Source organism: Oenanthe melanoleuca, chromosome 2, assembly GCF_029582105.1.
Source record: "Oenanthe melanoleuca isolate GR-GAL-2019-014 chromosome 2, OMel1.0, whole genome shotgun sequence".
Taxonomy (NCBI): domain Eukaryota; kingdom Metazoa; phylum Chordata; class Aves; order Passeriformes; family Muscicapidae; genus Oenanthe; species Oenanthe melanoleuca.
In genome coordinates this window covers 43,004,391-43,027,264 of record NC_079335.1, presented here as the reverse complement: position 1 = coordinate 43,027,264, position 22,874 = coordinate 43,004,391, and the positions used below count along the sequence as shown (strand labels likewise).

The following is a 22,874-nucleotide window of genomic DNA, read 5'->3' as shown; positions in this document are numbered from 1 at the left end:
AATTTGCAGCAGTAAAAAGCCACCAGTAGTTAGTACAGTATAATAAAGTTAATACTTTTCATTAAAAGCTGATAGATTGTACCTTTTAAGTTGAAAAGAAACACTACAGGCAATGAAACCTGATTTTAAAATCAAACACACGGTGTTCGGAAATGTGTATGAGCACCTTAGTCACTGTGCTGATAATACCATGAAGACAGCAAATGGTTTAACAGGCTTGCAAGTCTTTCCTTCAAAAGGAAGAGTAGTTCTCTCAAAATGTAATTTGAGAAGAAAAAGAGCTATTACACAGTAACAATAAAATACATTTTAAGTGCTGAATGGTGGTGTTCCCATCCTACCCTAACAATGCAAACTGACAGCATGAGACACAGCAGAGATGATAGGTTTTCATTTAAATTATTCTCTCCACTCAAATAACAGTCCAACCAATCTTCAAGGCTGCCTTCAACCACACAGCAATATCCTACAAACTGTAGATTGCCCTAGAGTCAATTACCTGTTCCAAGTCCTCCCAATCAGAATTCCCGAGTATTTTTTTAAAACCCTAAAAAAGACAAATATGAATATTTACCTCTGCAAGTAGACAAGAACATCATGAAATGCAGCAGAAACATTTACAGATGAAAGTGCAGAGTGCTGTTAATACTTCAAACCTTTAGTTCTAATATTACACCTCTGTCGAAGGACTGGAAAGCAGCAAAATTAATAATTTTCCAGACCTAAACCTTAATTCCAGCCAGCTTCTAGGTGTCAGTCAGAAAAGATATCTGTCTCTCCAAGTTTAGGTGCTCAAACTCTAGGTTTTTGTGATTGTGTACCTAGACCAAAGGCTAAGATATTACATTTAGCCCATGATTCTCTTACCTAAGGAATGGTTCAGGAAAGAATCAAGCACTTCCAAACGATAACCAAAAAGATTTGCATACAGATCAGCAAGCTACCTAGACATAACTAATAAATGCTAAGCTTAAGGATGCATTAAACTCCCACCCTACTCTGGAGCCTGTGAAATTGAATCAAGGCTTTAAAAAAACCAAACCAAAAAGCCCATACCTACTTGGCACCTGTATCCTCCCTTCAAGAACATACACCAAGCAGTAACAGCCTTATACTTAGAAACAAAGCAAAAGCAAAATCAAGAACTGAACAGGTGATATTTTGTTGCTGAACTCCTGGATTATCAGCCCAAGTGAAGTACTGCCTTTTAAAAGGGAGGAAAAATAAAAAGAAATTCTGACACCTAAAATCTGCTTGCTGACCCAGAGTATTTCTTTGCAAAGCCTGCAGAAGTGTCACCAGCTCTAGTAACCATCCTAAACTGCATAAAAGAAAGTCACATCAATGGTTAGGATTGTCCCTCTAAAAAAAAAAAAAAAAAAAAATACAAACTGATAGACCTAGAGAGGCTTGACTGGAAGAGACTTCCTAAGAGACTGGAAGAGGGGTGTGTGGTTTCTGTTACTGTTATGCAGTTTCTAGCTGCATTTTAAAGCTTTTTCGGTTTTGCCTAAAAATACACAACAGGCATTAGCACCAGAACAACAGTGATCCCTCAATTATGTTCCAAGAGCTACAAACTGCACAACTAGTACTTGGAAAGTTGTTTCCAATTTTTAGAAAGCTTCTTGCTCCCCTAAGCTATTTACAAAAGCCAGCTTCAAACAAATACACTCAAATCTACATACAAGACTTCTAATTCAAGTAAAATAATCTCAACCTCTTCACTTATTTGTGTTACAAGAAAGTCCCAATCATTAGAGTCTGGTATTTTGCTACTTTGAAACAGCTATAAATCATCTTTAGATCCACTTCTGAAATGCTGCTTTAGTCATTCACACCAGTTTCAGATCTCTCCTGGAATTATACTTAGCAGAAAGTTGAAAAAGCAAGATTCTAACAATTCAAAGCATCTTTTAATAGCTGTAACAGACAGATCTACCCATAACACATTCTTAATATCTTAGAATGCATTTTCAAATTGAAAAGTTTTTCCTTTCCATCAGATGGACAGAAGTTACAGTATCTTCACATACAGTCACTTTATAAGATTTTTATACCTAGTATTATGCAACTTCAAGTTTTCAGTTTCATAAACAATATTCTTAGAGACTGGGTCAATATGCTCTTAAGCACACCAGAAAAAGGTAAGCACTGCAATTTGATTTCCAAGTTGTATGGAAAAATCAGCATATTTGCCCCACAAGCCACAAGTCACACACAGCCAAAGGGATTATTGACATGCTCAGTCAAATATGAGGGGCCAGTATGCACATCACAGAAGAAAATCTAAACAGGAAGCTCCTGAATGGAGCTAAGCATAAGTAAAAGCACAATTATGAAAGCAGTAGAATAAGAGTGAGATCTAAGTGATGTGCTTTTCTCCCTTTCCCATTTTAGATCTGAGATTTTCCATTTTAAAACCTCAGTTTTAAGTTGCTTCCTTCAAAATGTGACTCATCTATACTCATTCTAGCTCTCAACTACAGGAACAGTGTTTTACTGACACCAAGAATAAAACATTTCAAAACAGGTATCATCAGCTCTGCCATCCATAATGGGTAAATCATTGGCTTGCAGCTATTTGGAGCATTTAATTCATGACAATAATTTAAGCCAGTCCTCCCAAACTGGTACTGTATCTGCTCCATCAATTGATACAACAGAGTGAAAAATGTTTATTTCAGATCTTGATGTTGATTTACCCTTAAAAACTTTGCTTTTTCTCTACTGAGGTGGTTTAAGCAAAGTCCTGTTTTATTCAAGCATCTCCTCCCACGTATTCTATAAAAAAAGTCCTGAACTAGCAAAAGATGTCACTTCCAGTAATAGGAAAAATAGTTATTCAAACTCTACCCTCTCCTACATTTCAAGAATTCCTGCTTCCAACCAAACTGCTGCTGACTCATTAAGCTGCATGTATTTTAAGGAGCGCTCTTATCAAAAATTATCCTCTCTGAAGTGAAATACTGCTAAAAAGCCTGCATCTATCCTATACACATTTTATGGATTTTACTTTGGGCTAGTGCTGGTCTAATTCACAGGACTAAATGTGCAGCCCAGAAGAACATCATGTGAAGACCTGAAGAACACCTGGGAAGGATGGATGCTCTTCCCAACACACCAACATTCAAATGACAAACCTCTTCGCTGCTTCTCACCTTCCATCGGTGTGAAGTTTTTGCAAACCAGAAGTAATTCAAATACCCTATTACTTCCAGCTCATCATATTACACTGCACTTTTCTTTTGGAATCTTTTGGATTGAATTCATCAGATTAGAAAAACAGGAAAGAGAGCAGTAAGAAATAATATTAATCAACATCCCTGACTGTGACTGGATGTTTATAATTTCACTAATTTAAGGCAGAGAGGTCAAGAAGAGACAGAATAGCTGTATTTCAGGAGCAATCTTAGGCTGACCTTCAGTTATAACTACCCGATTCCAAAAAGCATGTTTCGGCAGAGAAACAGAACCTATAGCAATATCATTGTTGATAAAAACAGCCTTGATTTACAAATATTCAGCTGAATTTAGAAGTGAGGCTTTTATTACTTGGCCTGAAATGGATCTATTCAAAGCAAGTCACTTTACTTACACCTAATGTGATTTTTTTCTTCATATATTGCTACCTGTGACTATTAATGTATCACTATGTGGCACCTTCTGATTCAAGGCAACAAACTGTATTTAGCACTTTTTTCTCTACTTTTAGCCAAAGGACATTTTTTCAAAAACACCAGCAAAAGGAAGGATAAGAAGATAAATGTTTTCCATGTAATCCAGAGAGATTTCTATATGAAACAAATTAATGCTTCTACAAAGTCAATATTCTGTTAAGTGTTCTTTCAGCACACTACATGTTATGACCCCAAAAATCTAGAACATAAAAGTGTAGGTAGTTCATCACATCTCCTGGTAGGCCTACTGTGTCCAGTAGCCTATGTTCAAAAGTAGTGCTATTTTGTTATACAAAAACAACCAAAATCTCTAGTGTAAACAATAATAAAAAACCCTGTATTCAGTGACAGTAAAACAGCTTTAAAGTCATAGTTATTGTAGTGATTAGAATGAAAAGGGATTAATATTTTTAATTCTATTTTGAGCAAACATGGGAAGAAAAGGGAGCATCAAAGAATTTGTATAGAATTTTACTGTTACTTACATTTTTAATATGTTGGTACACATAGAAGTTTTATCCAGAAAACATTTTAGCCTTTCCCAAAGCACCACTGTAACCAGAGGTTTTAGCTTGATTTTATCAAATACACAAGTTATATCTGTCCCACATCCCTACTGTGCATTAAACGTCCCACAATGAATGAGGATGAACTTATGTCAGTTCACCCAACTAGAAATCTACCAGCAACTGTTGGAACAATTTAAGCATAACAGTGCTGAAGAATATCAATCTCCTGTTCTTCTCTACAGTGCTTTACTGAAGCTTTGTTTCCCTGAACAGTAGTAGTAGAAGCTTCTGTGAATCCAAATTACCTATTTAGAAGCTGGCAAAGAGTTAATCTGAGATACAACTGAAAATGTAGCAGAAGCCAACCAAAATATAAAGTAAGCAATCTCATTTTGTTTAACAGTTATTTGATTAATGTGGCTAAGATTTGAGCCATTTCTCAGAGGACTAAAAGAAACGGGGCAGAGCGGGGTACAGAAAGAAATTTTATTCATCTTTCCTCAGTATCCATTATGAGACTGTTCTTGATTTGGGGACAGATGATTGTGTCTGTCAGACACACAAAAACTGCTTTGCTGGATACAATAGCATTGAGCAAGAGTCAAGAAAAAAGCCACTGTAAAGGAGCAACAAATAAAACTCAGCAATGGAGAGTGGACTCTTGCATACTAGGTGAGACCCTATTCAGAATATGCAATTTAGTTTTTTATTACCCAGCAGCCCTCTATCACTTATGAACTGGTAACCCACATGTGTTGGTGAAAAGCATGCACCTCCATCTCCCTCTGCTGTTGAGTCCTCAGAAAACAACCAAGTTCAATACTGTCAGCACAAGGCAAATCAGGACAGCCTAGCATAATATTCATGACTTAGAAGAATAGATACAGACTTAAAAGACAAAACTACATACTGAAAATATTAAATCAGAAGTAAAGTGTGGGTTTGGAATTTTCTACCACTGTTCCTCCCCAGCTTTCCACTGCCTGTGATACTTTAATGCAAAAATAAGGTAATTCAAAGACAATATGCAGATTGCAACAAAGACTAATGCAATTCTTAAGAGATTAAGTATGTTAATTTCTCTATTTAGCCTAATTTAATTCTATTTTAGGGATTCTTTTAATTCTGAAATGTGGACTGAACAAAGTAAACTGATGCAAAGTCTCAAATCAATTAATTTCTTACACCTCATCTCCTACCTCAGAGCAGTTTAACTGCTCTCCTCACAGTATTATGAGTCAATTTTAAAAAAACACAATGTCAGGATATGTAATATCTCAATTTTTAACAGTCCTGAGATCACAGGTTTTTAAAATTCATGCTAACTCTGAGCTTTGGTTACAAGGACACAGAATTTACATGTTTATTTAAAAAAAAACCCAGCAACCAATTACTCTTACAACATATTTCAAGTGCATGACAATGCAGATGCTTTTTTGCTTCCAAACAAGGTATAGAATGCTTCAAAGGAAGTGTACTCCTCATGCTCAAGTAAGTGAATACAATAATCAATGTAGAATCTGTATGAAGATAGTTGTAATATGGTAATATAGAAGCATCTATTCCTCAAAACAATTTGAGAGCACATACAGATCCTCCTTGTTGCTGGTGGCAGGATTAATTTCTTTAGTTTGAAATTGATTGTGATACAGACAAAGAGTTCCAGTCAACAAGAAATGCAAATTTCTACCCATACCCTATTCAGTCATTTGTTTATTTTAGGATGCAGATGTGATTCATTTCTATTTTCTCTTCCTATTCATTTGTGAGAACCAGAAACTAATGGGATCAGAAGTTCACAGTATTTTGTCTCCTAACTTCAGATGTCTACAGTGTGATCTACTGTTCTACATACATATTAAGACAGGGAAAGGAATACCTGAGGGGGCAGATGTCACTAGACTAATACAGCCTCTTGTACTGCTCAGCATAGCTAGAGCCCATGTGTGCAAATCCCATTTCACAGCACAAAGAACTAAATGGAAAAAATTACCCTAGCAATATACAAATACTTAAAGGCTCATGAACCAAAGCCAAATGCACAGCTTCAGAGTAATTCACTACTTGCATTACAGCATGGGATTTATAGGAAGACATTTGTCCTGTATTGTTTTCTTGACAAAATATATAAAAAATATATAGTACTCTTTGCAACTTTAAGAGCTCACTAAAAGCTATATATTATGTTTGCAATATTGGTAAAAAGAAATAATGGCAACAAAACAAGAAAGAACAGCAATGTGCTGCTCAGGAGAATACTAAACAAGCACAAGACTTATTTCCTCTTATTTTGCACTATTTCTTTGTCCACATAAACTGAATTTAGTACGGATGTTTTTACAGAACCTTATCTGCAACTTCCATAGTTGTTATCAATTCATGTACCAGAAGACAGCCAGCAATTTCTTACAGATACTGTTTTCTTTCGTCAAGCAAAAGAATGATAAACTTCACCATTTTACTATTAGCTTTGCTATGAAATAATCATTACCTTTCATACCATTAACAAGTTTCTAGCTTTATCTGAAACACCAAAGAACAGTTTACTTCAACAACAGCTCATCGACATACTTACCTGCATATTGCTTTTCTCATGTTTCAACTGGGTCTAGCTAGGTCAATAGAGAAGACTAAGCAAACCTGGAGTTAGTCAGTCTGAATTATTTAATAGTAACATATAACTTATGTTAAGATTCTACAAAAGATTCCACCCATATAATAGAGAATTCATCAAGTCCATTTAGAGAAAGAAGCAATTATAAAGGAAAACTTCACAGTAGATTACCTGCTTCTGAGGAAATGAAAAGGCCTCCTTCCCAACTGTGTTAAGGGCAACATGATGCTGGCCCTCCAAGATAAACTGCTTGCTGTCTTCCACAACATATGCCTAGAGAACATAATACAAAGACATCTGCAGACCAGAAAGTACAGCAAGATTCATAACACAGAGTTACTGACTGCTCCATAACTCAGGTGGAACATGCTGTACTGATCAAAACTTAGAGACCAGCATGACATATTTATGCCCATTTCCACTACTTCAAATGAGACCTTTTTCTTCAAAGCGCACTGGGTCACTCCTAGAGTTCTCTAAGAACAAGCACTAACAAATCTCATTGTTTAAGATTTCATAATTTTCTCTTTTAAAAGATTTCATAATTTTCTCTTTTAAAAGAGAGCTTATAAGAACTGAATACATCCAGAGTAATGTAAAACCATTTAAGGACACATTACAGTGATAGATACTAAGACTATCTTTGCTTCTATAGTTGGTTTGATTGTTTTCAGAAAAAAAAAATCACCCACAAATTTCATAGGTATATATCTGAAAGTTCAGGATTACATTAAATTATTTTCTAACTGTAACATTTCATGTCCAAATTACCACAAAGGCCACAACCATACATACCTTCCACAGTACCACAATGTTCAAATCAACTTCGCTGCACCTTTGTATCAATCTGACTGTTTCATCAAACGATTGTTTCACTGCCCTTTGAGATGCATGAGCATGAGATTGCACATGAGTTCTTTTAACTTCAGAGGATAAGCTTTGGAAAAAAAAGTCTGCACAAGGACTGGCTGAACTTATTATCTACAAGAGAAAAAAAGGAAGAAAGTGTTCAGAACAGGATGTGAGCTGACAAGTTGCTCTAACAGAGCTCATTCATTGTTGTAGCACTTCAGTTCCATTATCCTGGCTGGTTTCCCTTTGCAAAACTAGAGGATGCCAGACACCTTGGTTTCCATGCTTGACCTGTTTGACATCAGCCCCATCTATAGGGCTGCTAAAGGTAATATAGAGAAAACAAAGCTATAACTTGCTGGTTTAGAACTACAAATATCAAACTTGGAAATAGGAGCTTTGATTATTATCACAAAGCAGCCTACTGCGTTACATCAAGTCTATTCGAGAGAGCCGAAGCATCCAACCAAGTCATATAAAAGTCATTTTTGCTTAGTAATATTTTCCTCAGCTTAGTTGCAATTATTTATCTAAGTTAGGAACATCACTTTGCTAGCAATAGTAGAGATAATAAATTGCACAGCACATGCCCATAGATACATGGCACAAACAAGCACTCTGCTGTCATGTGTACCAAGTTCTTCCAACACCAAAAGCCTGGTAAGGAAGCTGGTTTTTAAGAGCAACAGCAATGATCCTGTGTCCAGCTGGAGACCACAGGATAAGCAAGCAACTTTAGCTTCGCAACCCCTTCCTTTAAATAATGCTACTTTTTCCAAAATATGCTATTGCAGAGCTGCTAATAATTGCACTAGCAGAATGCTGATACCCAGGGAGAAAATCCACTTTTGTAACAACTACACAGACGGGAGGAAACCCTCCCCATCTCCCCACTGTAATAAAATGTTCTCCAGGAAAGTTGAAGTTCCTGTAGCTCAGATTTCTAGTCCTAACTTCAATTTATATGTCTATGAAATGAAATGGCAGTGAATAGGTTTTCTTTGGCTTTAAAAGCTGAATACATGCAGGAAAAATGTATGCTCAGCATAAAATAAGGAATCTAATATTCAACTGACTAAATCCACTATCCACAGATTTCTAAACTAATGCAAGTGGGCCTACTTTCCTCAGGATTTGGAAAAGCATTTAGCATTTACTAAAAGGACTATTCAATATCTGTATGTTTAAAAAATTAGAAGAGCATAGTAGTCTAGAACCCTAAATTTCTACTAAAATAAGACTCCTTGAACTCACTGCAACCTCCTGTAGTAGTTTTGAAATTCTGTGACTGACATCCATTAGTTATCCAGTTTTTCAAACAAGCTGTAATTAAAATTTTTAATCTGCCTTAGTAAAAGTATAATTAAGAATAAGAATCTGATATCTGCAGGCCTCTACTAGAAAACTAGAGGGCTGGGATATATTTAAAGTAACTACTCCAAAGAGCTGAAAAGGAAGGAAAAGAATTAGCAAAAAAAGCCAGCACTGCAATGTGATTCCAAAGTAGCTCAACTATGGAGCTGGGATCCTAATATTCCTGCCTATATGCTAGCCTAGGTTACCTTACCATCTCTTTGTCCCTTCACATGACAGGGACATCTTACACAAGACAAAATATGCAGTTGTACCCACCCACCTACCTGTTCATTTCCAAAGACAATATCTGCAAAAGTGTAATTTTCTAAGGGATAAAAAGAGAAAGCACTGTTTTAGCATCATGAGAAGTCACAACTTCAGCATACATTATCCAAAAGAGTATTTTTTTTAAAAAGTTACCATATTAAGGAGTGAACCTACCTTCCGAGTTTTTGCATCTCACTGCTTTAAAACACAACTTTGCTCTCTCTCTGCTAGCCAGTTTAGTATCTGAAAGAAAAAAGTAGCAAGGTTTTTTTCTTCATCCTCAGCATAATCAGAGTCCCTCAGACAAAAGTCACAAGTCTTGAATATTCGCAAACAGGAAACACACACACTGATGACACTCAACAAGCACAGCTAATCTGGCATAGCAATGGCATACAATAAACCATATTCCTTGTGAGGAAAATTATCTGCTACCCCAGACATGGATTTCTCTGCATCACAGAAATAATTTACCTGTAAATTAAGCTTGCTTTTAAAATTAAATCTGAATAAGTTATCTGCAAATATACATTTCTTGAAATATAACAAAAGAAGGGCTTTAGTATGTTTGAAATGGACAAAGTTTTTGGAAACTAATTATTCTGAAAGCCAAATTCAGCTCCTTGTAAGATTCTTTCAACTGTTTTTATCAGCCAGAAGCTAGACTAGCTATTATTTTGGTGAAAAAGATACACACCTTTGTCTCCAGAGATGTTAACAGATTTTTGAAGCTTCCAGTGCTTGCTATTGCTTGAAACTTGCACTATATGAAATTCCTTAACACCCGTCTCACTCTAAGGAACAGACAAAAGTTATGTCAAAGAAAACCAATCACAACTGTGATGTGCTATACTGCACAGTTAGGTGTTCACTGCAAGGTGCCACTGTTAGAATATTAATTCAACTCATTATTCACACCACTCATAACACACAGTACTTAAAACTCAAGATGTAAGACCGACTGTAAAGTAAAGCAACAGTCCCAGATCACAGCAACTTACAATTGCAGTAAACAAAGCCACACAAAGAGTAAATAAGGATCCCCCAGAAAAAGACCCACAAGCTAGTATTTTAGATTAAGAAAAACTTTAATAAAAACTAGGCTTTTTAACTCCAATGCAGAACACTGTCCACAAGGCTACTTAGTTTCTATGATTGCTTTAGGAGCATTGCTATATCATAAATCCTAGAAACTCAAGATCTATTTTGGATTTATATATATACACAATAAAACACAGCTTTTGGAGTTGGCTTCCTTTCTTGTAAAGAGTGAGGCGGTAGTGGAAAAATAAGTCTCACATTGTTAACTTGGTACATCCTTCATAAAAACATTCCTCCCTCCTTAAAGGAGTGGACAATATTCATTAAATGAAGAAAAAAAACCAGAGTGTACACACCTTTAAAAGAAAACGACAAATCAGCTCAGTGGTTCCATTACCAACTAAGTGTCTATGAATTCTACAAACAGACAATTCAGTTACCTTGCTTTGTGACTGAAAAAATGGGAGCAGCTTTACCAAAAAAATGAGTAAATTTAAATTAGCATGGTTTGAAAAACTGAGTATTTTCATCTGCTTTAGTAAGTCAACAGATCACAACAGATATATCTGTATCTGGATTGTATTAGCAAAAATGTCTTAAAAGTTTGGTGATAAACGTAAACACAAACTTTGTTCAAATCGGAGATAAAATTTTGACTTCGACTTTACCACTAATTCTACCAGTCTTTTCACTGAAAGATTTCAGGGGACACAGTTCTGAATGAGACAACAATGAAAGCTGTAATCAAGAACATTCATCAATTTGGAATAAATATTCCTTAAAACACTGTGAACTACAGTCTTGCAATATTACTATAGGAGACTTCCAGAGAGTTATGATATAACTTCACATTAATATTCTTTTCAACAGTATTTGAATGATCAAATATGCAAGGCTTATTTTTTTTTTGTTTGCAAAATTACTGTAGAAAAACTTGAGTCTTGGTTCATATCTGCTGAGCTTCAGGATAGTATTATTATTAGTACAAATAAGAACTTACAGTATTGATATTTTCTACATCCACAAAGAGCAACATGTTGTCCCCTCTGCCTTCTTCATCCCCAAGTGCATTACTTCTGCAGACAGTAGCCCGAACGTGCAGAGACCGGCTGGTACAAATAACCGCAGTGTGCCTTAATACTCTATGACTAGGAAAGGGAGGAAGGAGGAGGAGAGAAAAGAGAGAAAAAAAAAAAAAAAACCAAAAAAACAGGACAACATTTTGAACAACCAGGACTGCCCAGAACATGACATCAAGAAATTTAGCTTTTAAGTTTGTCAACACTAAGGCCATTAGACAATGTGTTCACTTCAACCACCAAAGATACACTTTTCACTGAAGATACCCTATTATCAAACCTACTGTATATTTAGGCATCTAGTTGCATGGGTAGGTGCTCTTTAAACACAGTCTCAGCCAGTGTGAAATATCGGAGAAAAAGGTTCAGGTGTTAGCATGAGGAAAAATACTTCAGGAATGTTTCAGATGTAAGACAAGTAGCAGAGTGAAAGCAAACAGACATGTCTTGGCACACGGATATCATTAAGCTATTTAATGCCACCCAATGCTTTGGAAAAGAACTGCTGAGTAAATAAGCCAGAGAAAGACCACTAGTCAGTCACATCTCTTGCCGTAAGTATTTACTAAAAAGCACTTAGAATACTACTGCACTCAATAAATTCTCCTGAAAAGAGAATTAAAAAACCAAGAGGACCGAACCACTGCTACCCTGCCTTTTTCCAGGCATGCTCAACCTCCAGGACAGCAGTCCCTTTATGAAAGTTATCCTCCTGCCTTTCTAAAGATGAGTAACAATTCCATTCTTAGACACCATCAAAATACATGAGCTTTTCCTATGTAGAAGCTTTCAGCTACCATAACTTCCACTTGGAAACATTTTAGAAGCATGTAAATGTTTGATAAATATTACCTATTAAATATGTTGAAACATCATGTGACACTTGGTTTTGGGAGGGAAATATCAGTGGCTTCCTAAACTCTGCTTCACAATGTCACAATTAGAGAAGGAACTTCAAAGTTTTGCAGTTAATATTCAGATACATAGGTACCTGTATAGCTTTCGAGTGGCATAAATGACATCATTTTTTGAACACTTGAAAGGTATGCTCAGTTTACAAAGAGCATTGTTAAACCAGAGCAGTTGTCTTAAGTCCCCCTCAAAACTTCAGTACAAGTACATTACTCCAACAACCCTCCTCCATCTCTCAAACACCTCTATTTCTGAATACTATGAGTTGCAGGGGGACAAATTCCCTATTCCTACAGACTAGCTTAGAACCAAATGAGATGCTAACTTTGGTATTTCAGAAGCTACGGAAAGATCGAAACCAAGGGTGCATTTGCATGACTTCAGTTTTGAGAATATGCCACTGACCCACTCTCTCAACTTACTCTGCTTTAGTTTACACTGCAAACCACCTCACAGAACACAAACTTTGTTTCTCTCTCAGAACTAGCCTAGTAAACAACTTCAGCCACAAGAAGACATTCAGTCCATCCTACCAGAGCTTATCTGAAGTAAGCCTAGTACAGGCACCAAGTGTGCAGGTTTAGGCTGGCATAGTTAATTTTCTTCACAGTAGCTGGTAAGTGGCTATGTTTTGGATTTGTGCTAGAAATAGTGTTGATACAGGAATGTTTTGTTATTGCTGAGAAAGGCTTGCACAGGATCAAGGCCTTTTCTGCTCCTCACCCCACCCCACCAGCAAGCAGGCTGGGGTTGCACAAAAGGGTGGGAGGGGACTTACTGGGATGGCTGACCTTCAACTGACCAACAGGATATTCCATACCATATGGTGTCATGCTCAGCAATAAAACTATGGAGAAGGAAAAAGCAGGGTCTGACATGTCTTCCCAAGTAATCACTATACACAATGGAGCCTCCCTTTGAAAATCTGCCTGCCCACAGGAAGTGCTGAATGAATTTCTTGGGGTTGTTTTAGCTTGTGGTGTCAAACCTGACTGTGGACTCTCTCAAGATGGTTACTAGCCAAATTTTAACAAAGAACAAAATCGTTCATTCAAGGTAGACAAGATTTTGTTTTATAAAATGCAAAAATGAATTAGGTTATGATTTTTCACCTTATGCCCAAGAAAGATGTGATTCCAGAGGATTTAAATAAGAGCAAAGCTTGTTTTAACAGAATTCCATTAACATTCCTATTAAATTATTTTAATAATTTAATATTTACTCCTCCAATAAAAGCACTGTAGGCTATACAATTTCCTATGGAAATTAGATCATATAGTAGAAAAAATATTGTTTAGAATAGCAGATAACAGGCCATTTTCACATCATCACAGCAATTGAGAGAATTCAGTAATATTTACTTTTTACCATTAAATCACAGAATCTAACGTGTCTACTAAGTATGACAGAAAAGGTAGGTTAGAAAAACTTACCACATTTTTGAGTGCTTTTTAACACTTTCATAATAAAACAAGAAGTTAATTTCATGAACACCTTCTTCATCTGGTCCCCGTAACCACATTGGCAGCTGCACTGAAGCCCCAGGAAGAAGAACAGCATCAGGAAGTGGAACCTGTATTACCTCAGGTGAACCTCCTGTGCCAACCCCAAAGTCTGCAGAAGAAGCTGAGGACAGCAGTGCTGTTCGCACAGAGGTAGGATCTGTCACAACAGTCTTGTAAGCACTACAGTTCTCAGAGGCTGAAGGACTTAGTGGTGTTAGAGCAGCAGTATTTCCACCAAAAGTGAAAAATTCTGGATGCTTGGACACGACCTTGAGTGCAGTAAGAGGACACTTGCTTACGTTCACAAATTCTACATATGCTTTTCTGATTTCTCCACAGAGAAGCCCTGTAGGAAAATTTATAAAGAACACCTGTATGGGAGAGAAAATGAGAAAATAAAAACCTGAACACTGAGGCAAGCTGGGAATGCCATGAAAACACCCACTAACACAAACTATATTGTTGCCTAGAGCTTCCTGAGGGGAAGTGAAGAGGGAGGTGCAGATCTCTTCACCCTGAAAACCAGTGATCAGACATGTGGGAATAGCTCTACCAGGGGAGGTTTAGAATGGACATTAAGAGATTTTCTGTAAAGAGAGGGTGGTCAAACACTGGAACAAGCTTCCTAGAGAGGCAGTCATGCCCATGTCACTGCTCAAGACGCATTTGGACAAAGCCAATAACATACTGTAACTTGTTCAGGGAGCTGGACTGGGTGATCACTGTAGCTCTTTCTAGCTGATCTATCCCACTTGTTCATTAATCAGTTAGCCAGACCATTTTAATAACCCTAGAAGAGAAAAGCACTGTGTTTTAATTAACCAGCTGGAATAACTGTTCTAGATGAATAGCAAGCAAACAGAAAAAAGCTTCTTTGCCTGTTCCCTACTTATCTTAGAATCTGGCTACCAAAGCTGTTGCCAACTAAGATTCTAAGGGAATATAGCAATTTCAGAAGGATATTAATTTTGAGACCTCAAGTTTAAATTGGTAAAATCCACGCAAGTTTGTCATTGGTAGATCACAAATTACCTGGAAAGATTTAGGCATTAAGGAATTCATGCTGCCATTATTAGAATTACATTTATAAACTGCTCTTTTCTCAAAATTGCCAATAAGAATTAGTCATATACCTCCAACAAAGGCATTTCTTCTGTAATAATGGGATCTAAACGTCGATCAGGTCCATATTTAATTGATGTTTTTTCCTCTTTTGTGTTATTAAGTCGAGGTCCTTGGATTTCTAAATCTTGTCGTCCTCGTACAGATAACCCATTGGAAACAAACTTGCCTGAAAAAACATTTTAAAACTTTCATTTAGCTGTGTTTTCTTATTAATTCCTAACTTTATCTCTAAGAAATGATCCAAAGCTCCCAACGCAATCTCAAAAGTAACTTCAATTTTTGTTATTGGGCCCATGCTGTGGTCATTGATTAAGCAGCATCACCAACAAAGAACTATTCAAAGTTTACAGTCACTTAACACATGGCTAGTTCAAGTTCCAACAGTCAGTTATCCATTGTTGTGGACTTACTCTGCCCTTCAATAGTTTGACTACAACTGGAAGGGAAGTAGTGCATAAAGTTGATGCATTTATTTCTTTCCCAATTTCTGCCAGGCTGGAAAGTCACTTAGAGGATTATTTCCTTTACAGACAGCCACCACTCTCCAAATGGTTTTTATTCAAAAGGTTTCCATCCTCTAAACAAGCTTCTACTTGTTTCAGAACTTTCACACATTTTAATCTCCATTCATCTAACAACTAAATTCTCTATATGAGAGAATTCCAGATAAATGATTCAACAAAACAGAGCAAGTAGCATGCAATTAATTGTCCATTTATAGATTAATGTAAAGGAAAGAATTCAAGATGCTAAAAAAAAAATCTGTATCAGCCAAATTTAAATTTGGGAATCTATAAAAGAACTTCAGTGCAACATTTAGACAAAAGTTGAAAGTTAAACAAAAAGATGCCAAAGAAAAAATGAATGGCAAGAAAGTCAATGAAAATTGGTATAGATTCAACATGGCATAGACGGAATATTTACATTTTGGTTTTTTACTGGTTTCAAAATTTTAACAGATTTAAAAGCAGCAAAAACCTATAGATCTGACATCCTTCCTCATGGGATTCTTACAAGAGCCAATTTGTTCTTTTCCCATTTCAGCTGTTTCTCTTATTTCTACATCCCTACCTAATGGAAGGCCTTGTATCATGGTAGTCAAACACAAAATATTAGGATTCAGTTCTACTCTGCAGAAACACACAATTTCAGAAACACACAATTTTAGGTAATAATTCACTCACCTGTCTGTAATCCAATAGAAGGATCTATTCCATCTAATGACACAGCACCTTGAACACTGCCAAGATTATAAACGACTCCCAGAATATGTAGCTCCCCTGTTTGATGGGGAAAGAGCTTTAGTCTTGCCTGTGGAGATATGTTAAATTTTTGTTGTTGTTGCTACTAGAAAGAAGTATTATGACAGTTAAATGTCCAATTGCTAAACACATTCACAGCTACGTTTACTTTATAGCTGTGTCAGTTATAACTGAAACAGTAAACATAGATCATTTATTAGATTCAAAATTTCATATACACAGAATTTACCAAACCAGTTCACAGCTGAGAAATGCTCATTACATTAGGAAAAATTCCTTAATGCTAACTTTTACTGTGATTAAGAGGGCCAGAATCACAGCATGATTGAAGCTGGAATGGACTTCTGGAGGTCATCGTGCCCAACTTGCCTGCTCAAGCAAGGCCATCTAGAGCCAGCTGCCCAGGACAACATCCAAAAGGCTCTTAAGATCTCCAAAGATGGATAGCCCACAATCTCTCAGGGTAGCCTGTGCCAAATGCTCAAGCACTATCACATTTACAAAACAACTAAGTGTTATAAATGAAGTTATAAATGTTTCAATGTTTGATATTCAGGAGGAACCTCTTGTGCCCACTGTCTCTTGTCCTGTCACATTACACAAAAATATGAGATATGAGGTACTAGAATTTCTGATTCAGTCATGTGCTCTGTCAGTTTAGCATTAAGTTCAGATCATAAGTCTAAAATGCATACTAAAGTTCAACACTGAAAAGATTATTTTTAAAACAAAGTATAGTACTTACCACTTTGGTCTCCTCACTATTAATCAAAAATTCTGCTATTGCTTCAGTTCCTACCATATCTTCATCACACGTACCCTGAAAAGAAGAAACAGCTCTTTAGATACTATTACTCCTAGGCAGAGAAAGTGCCATAAATAATATTTCTAATACCCTTCCTAAAGTGTTCAAGGGAAAAAAATCATACAAATTTCCAAACAGTTTGGAAAAGCAAGTGCTGCAAGCACAGCTTCTTGGCATTTATGAATTTAAAAAGCAGCTCAGGAGCTCAGTAAATATTTATTTAAGAGAAATTTAAGATTTAGCACTATAAACTGGAACCATTCCCAATCTGTTTCAATGACATTCACAGAAGTATTTATCACACTATTAAAGTAGCAGTTCAGATCAGAAGAGAAAGTACATGGTAAGCCTTGAGACTTCAACTACGTGGAACCATGTTTATAACTCTGGTAAATACTTACAGCATCTTTAGAGATCACTTTGTTCCCAATATTTTGGCCAGGAAAACAAATTATTTAGGAATTTACTGTACTATTCAGTATCATTATATTAAAACCTTTAAAACCTAAATGTGACAACAGTCCATCAGTGCTTTTGGCAGCATTAGTTGAAGTAAGTCAAACAGTAGCACAACAGCTCATCTAAAATATTCAAAACATTAATTTTGAATAAATTTCCAATTCTCTTCTAATCAAGATACTAAGATGTTCCTATGTTATAGGAGCAGATTTTCAGAACACACATTTCACCATGTACAGCAGCTCAAATAAGAAAAGGATATTTGATAATTTGCAGTCAAGATAATGTGACTCAACAAAGAACAATGAAATCTTGGAAGTATGTTGATTTGCATTCAGCTTTACAATCCACTTTTTTGCTAACTTGGCTGCTTTGTGCCCTACAGATCTAGGAAAATCTAGATAATATAAAAATTATTTTAGTAGCTACTGTTTTTCTTTACTTTTTTCTTAGTTTACACTTAAATCTTCATGTTTATGAACACAAAAACGTTATGAACATTCATGTTATGAATGTTTTCATACTACAGAATTTTGACTACTCAATACATACTCCATACCTGCAGCTTTGAGTTGGGAAAGGACGAAGCTTTTCTCACCTGCTCTTTTGTTTCTCCATCATGCTTTGCACTGAAGTCTTTGGGCTGAAACTTCCAAAGCAATGAAAGGTCAGTCAAAAGAAGTGGAACTTTCAGAGGGTTTCGGAAGGACACTTCTACAGTTATTGGTTCTGTCAAAAAAGTGCAAGAAAATAATGATAACGGGCTTTCCCCACCACAATCTGAAGGCTCACCTATCTCAGAGTATTCACATACAAACAACTTGCACAAGAACGTTGGGTCAAATCTCAAATAAGACAGGAAATATTAAAACAGATTTATCTAACTCAACTTATTTCTGTAAAAAGCTTAACTTTACCTTCTATCACAGCAAGAGGAAATTTGGAGTTATCTGAGTAGCGATTTAAACAGAACTGCGTTGGTTGAAAGTTTGAAGGTACTGTTCCTTTATTTATCACAGCCACAATCTGCTCCTCAAGCTCCTTCCACTGTTGTGATGATTCCGAGTCATACTCCTGATCCAGGCTCACGTGTGTAGCTGCCTGCTTTTCACCTGGGAGGAGAAAGGCAGTCTTAGAAGGTGAGAACAGCAACATGCAACAGCTGCATCAGAGGACTCCACTGGCAGTTTGGTAACTATTCTTAAAATACTTTAACTTCTAGGACACTATGTTCTTATGCTACAATTCACTTAAAAAGTGAATTGCAAGACATTTTGAAATACACACATGGAAGACAACACTGAGAATAATTTGAGCATAGTTCAATTTGGATACCATGGCAATCCAAGATTTTAGCATGCTACATGGTATACTAAGTCTACAGATCATTTTTACTTGATAACAGACTACAAGCCCATGGTACAGCCCTGGTTTCTATACGAATTTCCACTCAGCTTTCTTTACATTCAGGAATAAGAGTGTTTTAAATATTTCATCCTAGAGGAAGTTAACTGTAAAGCTGATTTGTAGCATTGCCACTAACGTCCAGTATTTGCTACAGCAATAATAATCCCTTCCACGAAGTTGATCACAGACTTACATTGAAGCTTTCCAGGTGTGAAAAACAGTGATAATCAGCACAACCACATACACAGATTTCACATTTACACAGAAAATCTGGAAACATCCAGCAAGTAGATATTAAGCTCAAGCTTTACTTTTGAAATATTTTGAAGTTACCCAGTCACTTTAATTTTACATAATAATAGACTTCTTTTAAATGGCACCAACTCTTGCATGTGTTTCGGTTCCTTAAGAAAAGGGATTTGAAACTGCTTAAAATTTTCTAACCTTCTGCTGGTCGTCGATCATGGCCAAAGAAAACACGAGTTGCTGAGCTGTTAATATATGGTAAAGGAAGCTGTGGTAAGGGACCATCAGGTGACAGCTGGGCTGCATTCTGGTGCAAAAGGAGCAAGAAAACAGAGTGTCATGTACATTACCAATGGTTGAATGATAAGGAAGTCAAGTTAAAAAGATTGTTCGAACAGAGAGTACTTTTAAGATGGAAAAAGTAATTTCAGTTAACTGTATGACAGTTTGTTTTTAAAAGGAGTTTAAAGTTTGTGAAGTCTTTAGGGGAAAAGGAGAATAATCACTTTAACCCTGAAAAACGTGGCTATATTGCTGTTACAAGCTTTATTTGATGCAAAGACTCTCTAACTCAGAATATGATATATTCACTATCACACCACCATTGAACGAGACTCTCATGAAACCGAGCTGTGGACTCAAACACCAGCCTTTGAGTAAGGTCTGCCATAGCTTAAACACCACAGAAATTCTATTCATAAACTTTAAAAGAGTATCTACATGGCTGCATAATGTATGACAATATCAGCTCTAAACATGCCTACAATCCAGAATCACTCACGAAGTTAAACACAACTCAGTGAGTCACTTGATCCATCAAATTTTATCCTTATGAAAGAATGAAATGGATGATGACAAAGCTACCCAGTCTTTATTAATCATGCATTATCAAAAGTCCTCAAAATTATTATAAACTGATGATAAACAGAACAGATCCATTTCCTCTAAAAATTTATCACAACTACAATTCAGGCATGACCCTTAAAAAAAAGACTTTATTGTAATAAAAACACATACATGACTGTAATAATAACCCATTCTTATACCCATCTATGAAAGTACTACACACAAGAGATGCAGCATATGTGGGTTTTCTGAAGTCTGAAGTAAAAAAATGAACACATCAACTAGATTAAAAAAAAAAAAAACAACCAACTCTGGAAAAAAGCAGATAGAATAGAAAATCATTTAATGATTTAATAGAAAATTGGTGGTAATAAAATTACCTATTACTCAAGAACTCAAGAAACAGAGACAAGGACGTCATTTACCTTATAGACATAAAGATATTCTCTTAAAAAAGCTCCTTGCTGAGCTGGAGGTTGTTTACTGTCATTGATCAAAATATGCCTGAAGGCAGACACAGCATTGTCCAGCTGGCGAAGTGTAAAGGACTGACGGCCGATGGTGAAGTTAATGTGGTCTTCTGCAAGAGACCAGCCTTTCCCTTTGTAAACCTGCATGGCTTGACAGTAGCAACGTAAGGCATGTTTCTTCTGCAAGAAAGAAGGTAATCTCTCAAATAATCCCATTATTCAGTGGCTGTAATTATAACATTATAAAGACTGAACAGTAAGTCAGAAGTAGTTTTTCCCACATCCCTCTCCGCTATGCGAAGTGCAATGTTTCAGAACTGTGCCTCATAGAATTTGGTCAATACTAATCTAAGCACAGAAATGCACAGCACAGAGCCTGGCCTCCAGATTAAGTTCACTATACTTCAAAGACTATAGTAACAGGCAGTAAGTTAAAAAAGCAAATAACAGGAGAAGACTACTTTTAGAGAGGTGTTTGAAGTTCCTTTAGGACTGACTGCTAAAGTATACAGAGCTCTACTGCCAAGCCACAGGACATAAGCAGGATTTAACACCGTTCATTCCACCCAAACTGAACTTTCAGTGTGATAGTTTCAGCCAACATGTTATTCAGTATACACACCTGGGACAAAAATCCATGCCAAGAAAACCAACAAAACACAGCCCTACAGTACATACAGGAAAAGTTACCAATCATTATATCAGCCACTGGGAGACAGCCTGATCCCAGTCAGCTCCTTAGTTCCTTTCCTGTACATACATCAGGATCCAGGCATTCAATCCCAAGTCTAGGTATTGAACAGCTGTATAGACATTCACTGTACAGCTAAGTCTCAGCTTCTAAAAAATGGCAACAGTATTCCCCTCCTTACAGCACTAATGGGGAAAAAAAATCTAATATATGTTCACATTGGTAAGGTGATGACAGCGGAGTACAAGCAGTAAATCCTTAACATCAGCACGTACTAGCAACATTTTAAAATATGGCATTATGATCTGCAGCTAAACAGCCTGGCTGATTTCTCTTCAGTAGCATTTTTATAATTTTCATACCTCTAAGGATATGGAAAAAAAAAAAAAGCTACATTTCCTGTACCACTGAAAGCGTATTTCTTGGAAACCAGAATCCTTACAAATGTGAGACACAAACAACAAAGAGCTGTTACACAAAGTCAAAACTACACACAGACAAAAGAACAAGATACAAAAGAACGAACACAAGAAAAACTGATCAACAGCTTCCTGTCATTATTATTCTGTCATAACAGACAGGAAAACTATACCACAAAGGAAACCAAGGAGGGGGAGTTCTCCTACTATTCCTCACATCATAGAAGCTAACAATGCAAAAATACTTTTTTTAAGTCCTTACCAGGACAGTGAGGCTGAGATTGAGTAGGGCAGGAGAGAACCCCCAGCCAAGACCACAGGGCTTTGTTCCAAACAGAATTTTGACACCTTGGTTCTCCTGTATTACTGTCTTGCAATAATAACCTCAGCAGGAATCGAGCACAAGTTATCTTTACAGAATGTATCCCACAACTAATGCAGAAACAAAGCACAAAAGTTCTAACCAAAATAGTTTATCTACCACAGTTAGAGCTGCCTGAAAAGGAATGTGAATGGGAGTAAAAATAATCTGATCTGTATTGGTTTAACTGCCACTTAAGTCTAACAGCCATAGAGATATTTTTGTTTGTTGTATAGTAACTGTCCAAGCACCTGCACCTCCAATAAAGAAAATTTATATGTATTTAAGGCAACAGGAAAAACAATCTAAATTTTGCTACTATTCTAATAAACTGAGTTTAATAAATAATTATCTCCTGCAGTTCACTTATCTCAAGAGTAAAAACATTCCTTTGCTCAAAAATGCTTTGAAAATTACTGTGTCTAAAAGGAGACTCAGAAATGAAAACACACATCACTTAAGTTTCAAGTCAGTGATCTTCAGCACTACCTCAAAAACAGAAGTAAAAGGCTAGTGTAATCCATCTAGAAGTCATTTTCAGAAGACTACAGAACAGAATACTGCAGACTAGCACAGAAGTGTCAGAAGAATCTTTTTCCAGACTAATGACACATTTAACATGTTTTCCCAAGTATCTAATATCAGGCATATTTTCCATGTGGAAAGATAATACTTACCTGGCCTGCTTTACTAAATCTGTGGCCAGCCAATATCATATGAAATGCAAACTTTCTAACCATGGGACTTTTCATATTTATAAAGCAATGGGCTGCCTGCTCCAACAGGAGTGCACTGCGAAGATCTGAATCCTGTTTAAAAGGAAAAAAGAATTAGCCTGAGTTGAATACAATCATAAAGGTAACAGTGGCCTTGTTTTAATGCTAAGAGGGACAGTCAGTTTTAAGAGTTCTGTGAAGTTGAAGATTCTTCTAAATGCAAACATTACATACATATGTGAGCACATAAAA

The 22,874-nt window shown here is 36.4% G+C and overlaps 1 protein-coding gene across 4 annotated transcripts in view; it reads right to left on the bottom strand.

Annotated features, from left to right (window-relative positions):
- TRAPPC8 (trafficking protein particle complex subunit 8) overlaps positions 1-22,874 on the bottom strand; it is a 52,162-nt gene that overhangs the window by 5,627 nt on the left and 23,661 nt on the right. For 2 of the 4 annotated variants that reach the window (XM_056483893.1, XM_056483895.1), the window contains 16 exons: positions 22,584-22,715; positions 20,391-20,615; positions 19,318-19,426; positions 18,384-18,578; positions 18,065-18,195; positions 16,948-17,022; positions 16,125-16,251; positions 14,949-15,106; positions 13,744-14,186; positions 11,320-11,467; positions 9,976-10,072; positions 9,453-9,521; positions 9,296-9,336; positions 7,599-7,784; positions 6,975-7,076; positions 500-547 (listed from right to left, as the gene is read on the bottom strand). In XM_056483893.1, coding sequence (XP_056339868.1) covers positions 500-547; positions 6,975-7,076; positions 7,599-7,784; positions 9,296-9,336; positions 9,453-9,521; positions 9,976-10,072; positions 11,320-11,467; positions 13,744-14,186; positions 14,949-15,106; positions 16,125-16,251; positions 16,948-17,022; positions 18,065-18,195; positions 18,384-18,578; positions 19,318-19,426; positions 20,391-20,615; positions 22,584-22,715 — 2,286 coding nt within the window. The remainder of the gene's footprint in view (positions 1-499; positions 548-6,974; positions 7,077-7,598; positions 7,785-9,295; positions 9,337-9,452; positions 9,522-9,975; positions 10,073-11,319; positions 11,468-13,743; positions 14,187-14,948; positions 15,107-16,124; positions 16,252-16,947; positions 17,023-18,064; positions 18,196-18,383; positions 18,579-19,317; positions 19,427-20,390; positions 20,616-22,583; positions 22,716-22,874) is intronic. The other 2 variants (XM_056483894.1, XM_056483896.1) reach the window with 1 other exon arrangement.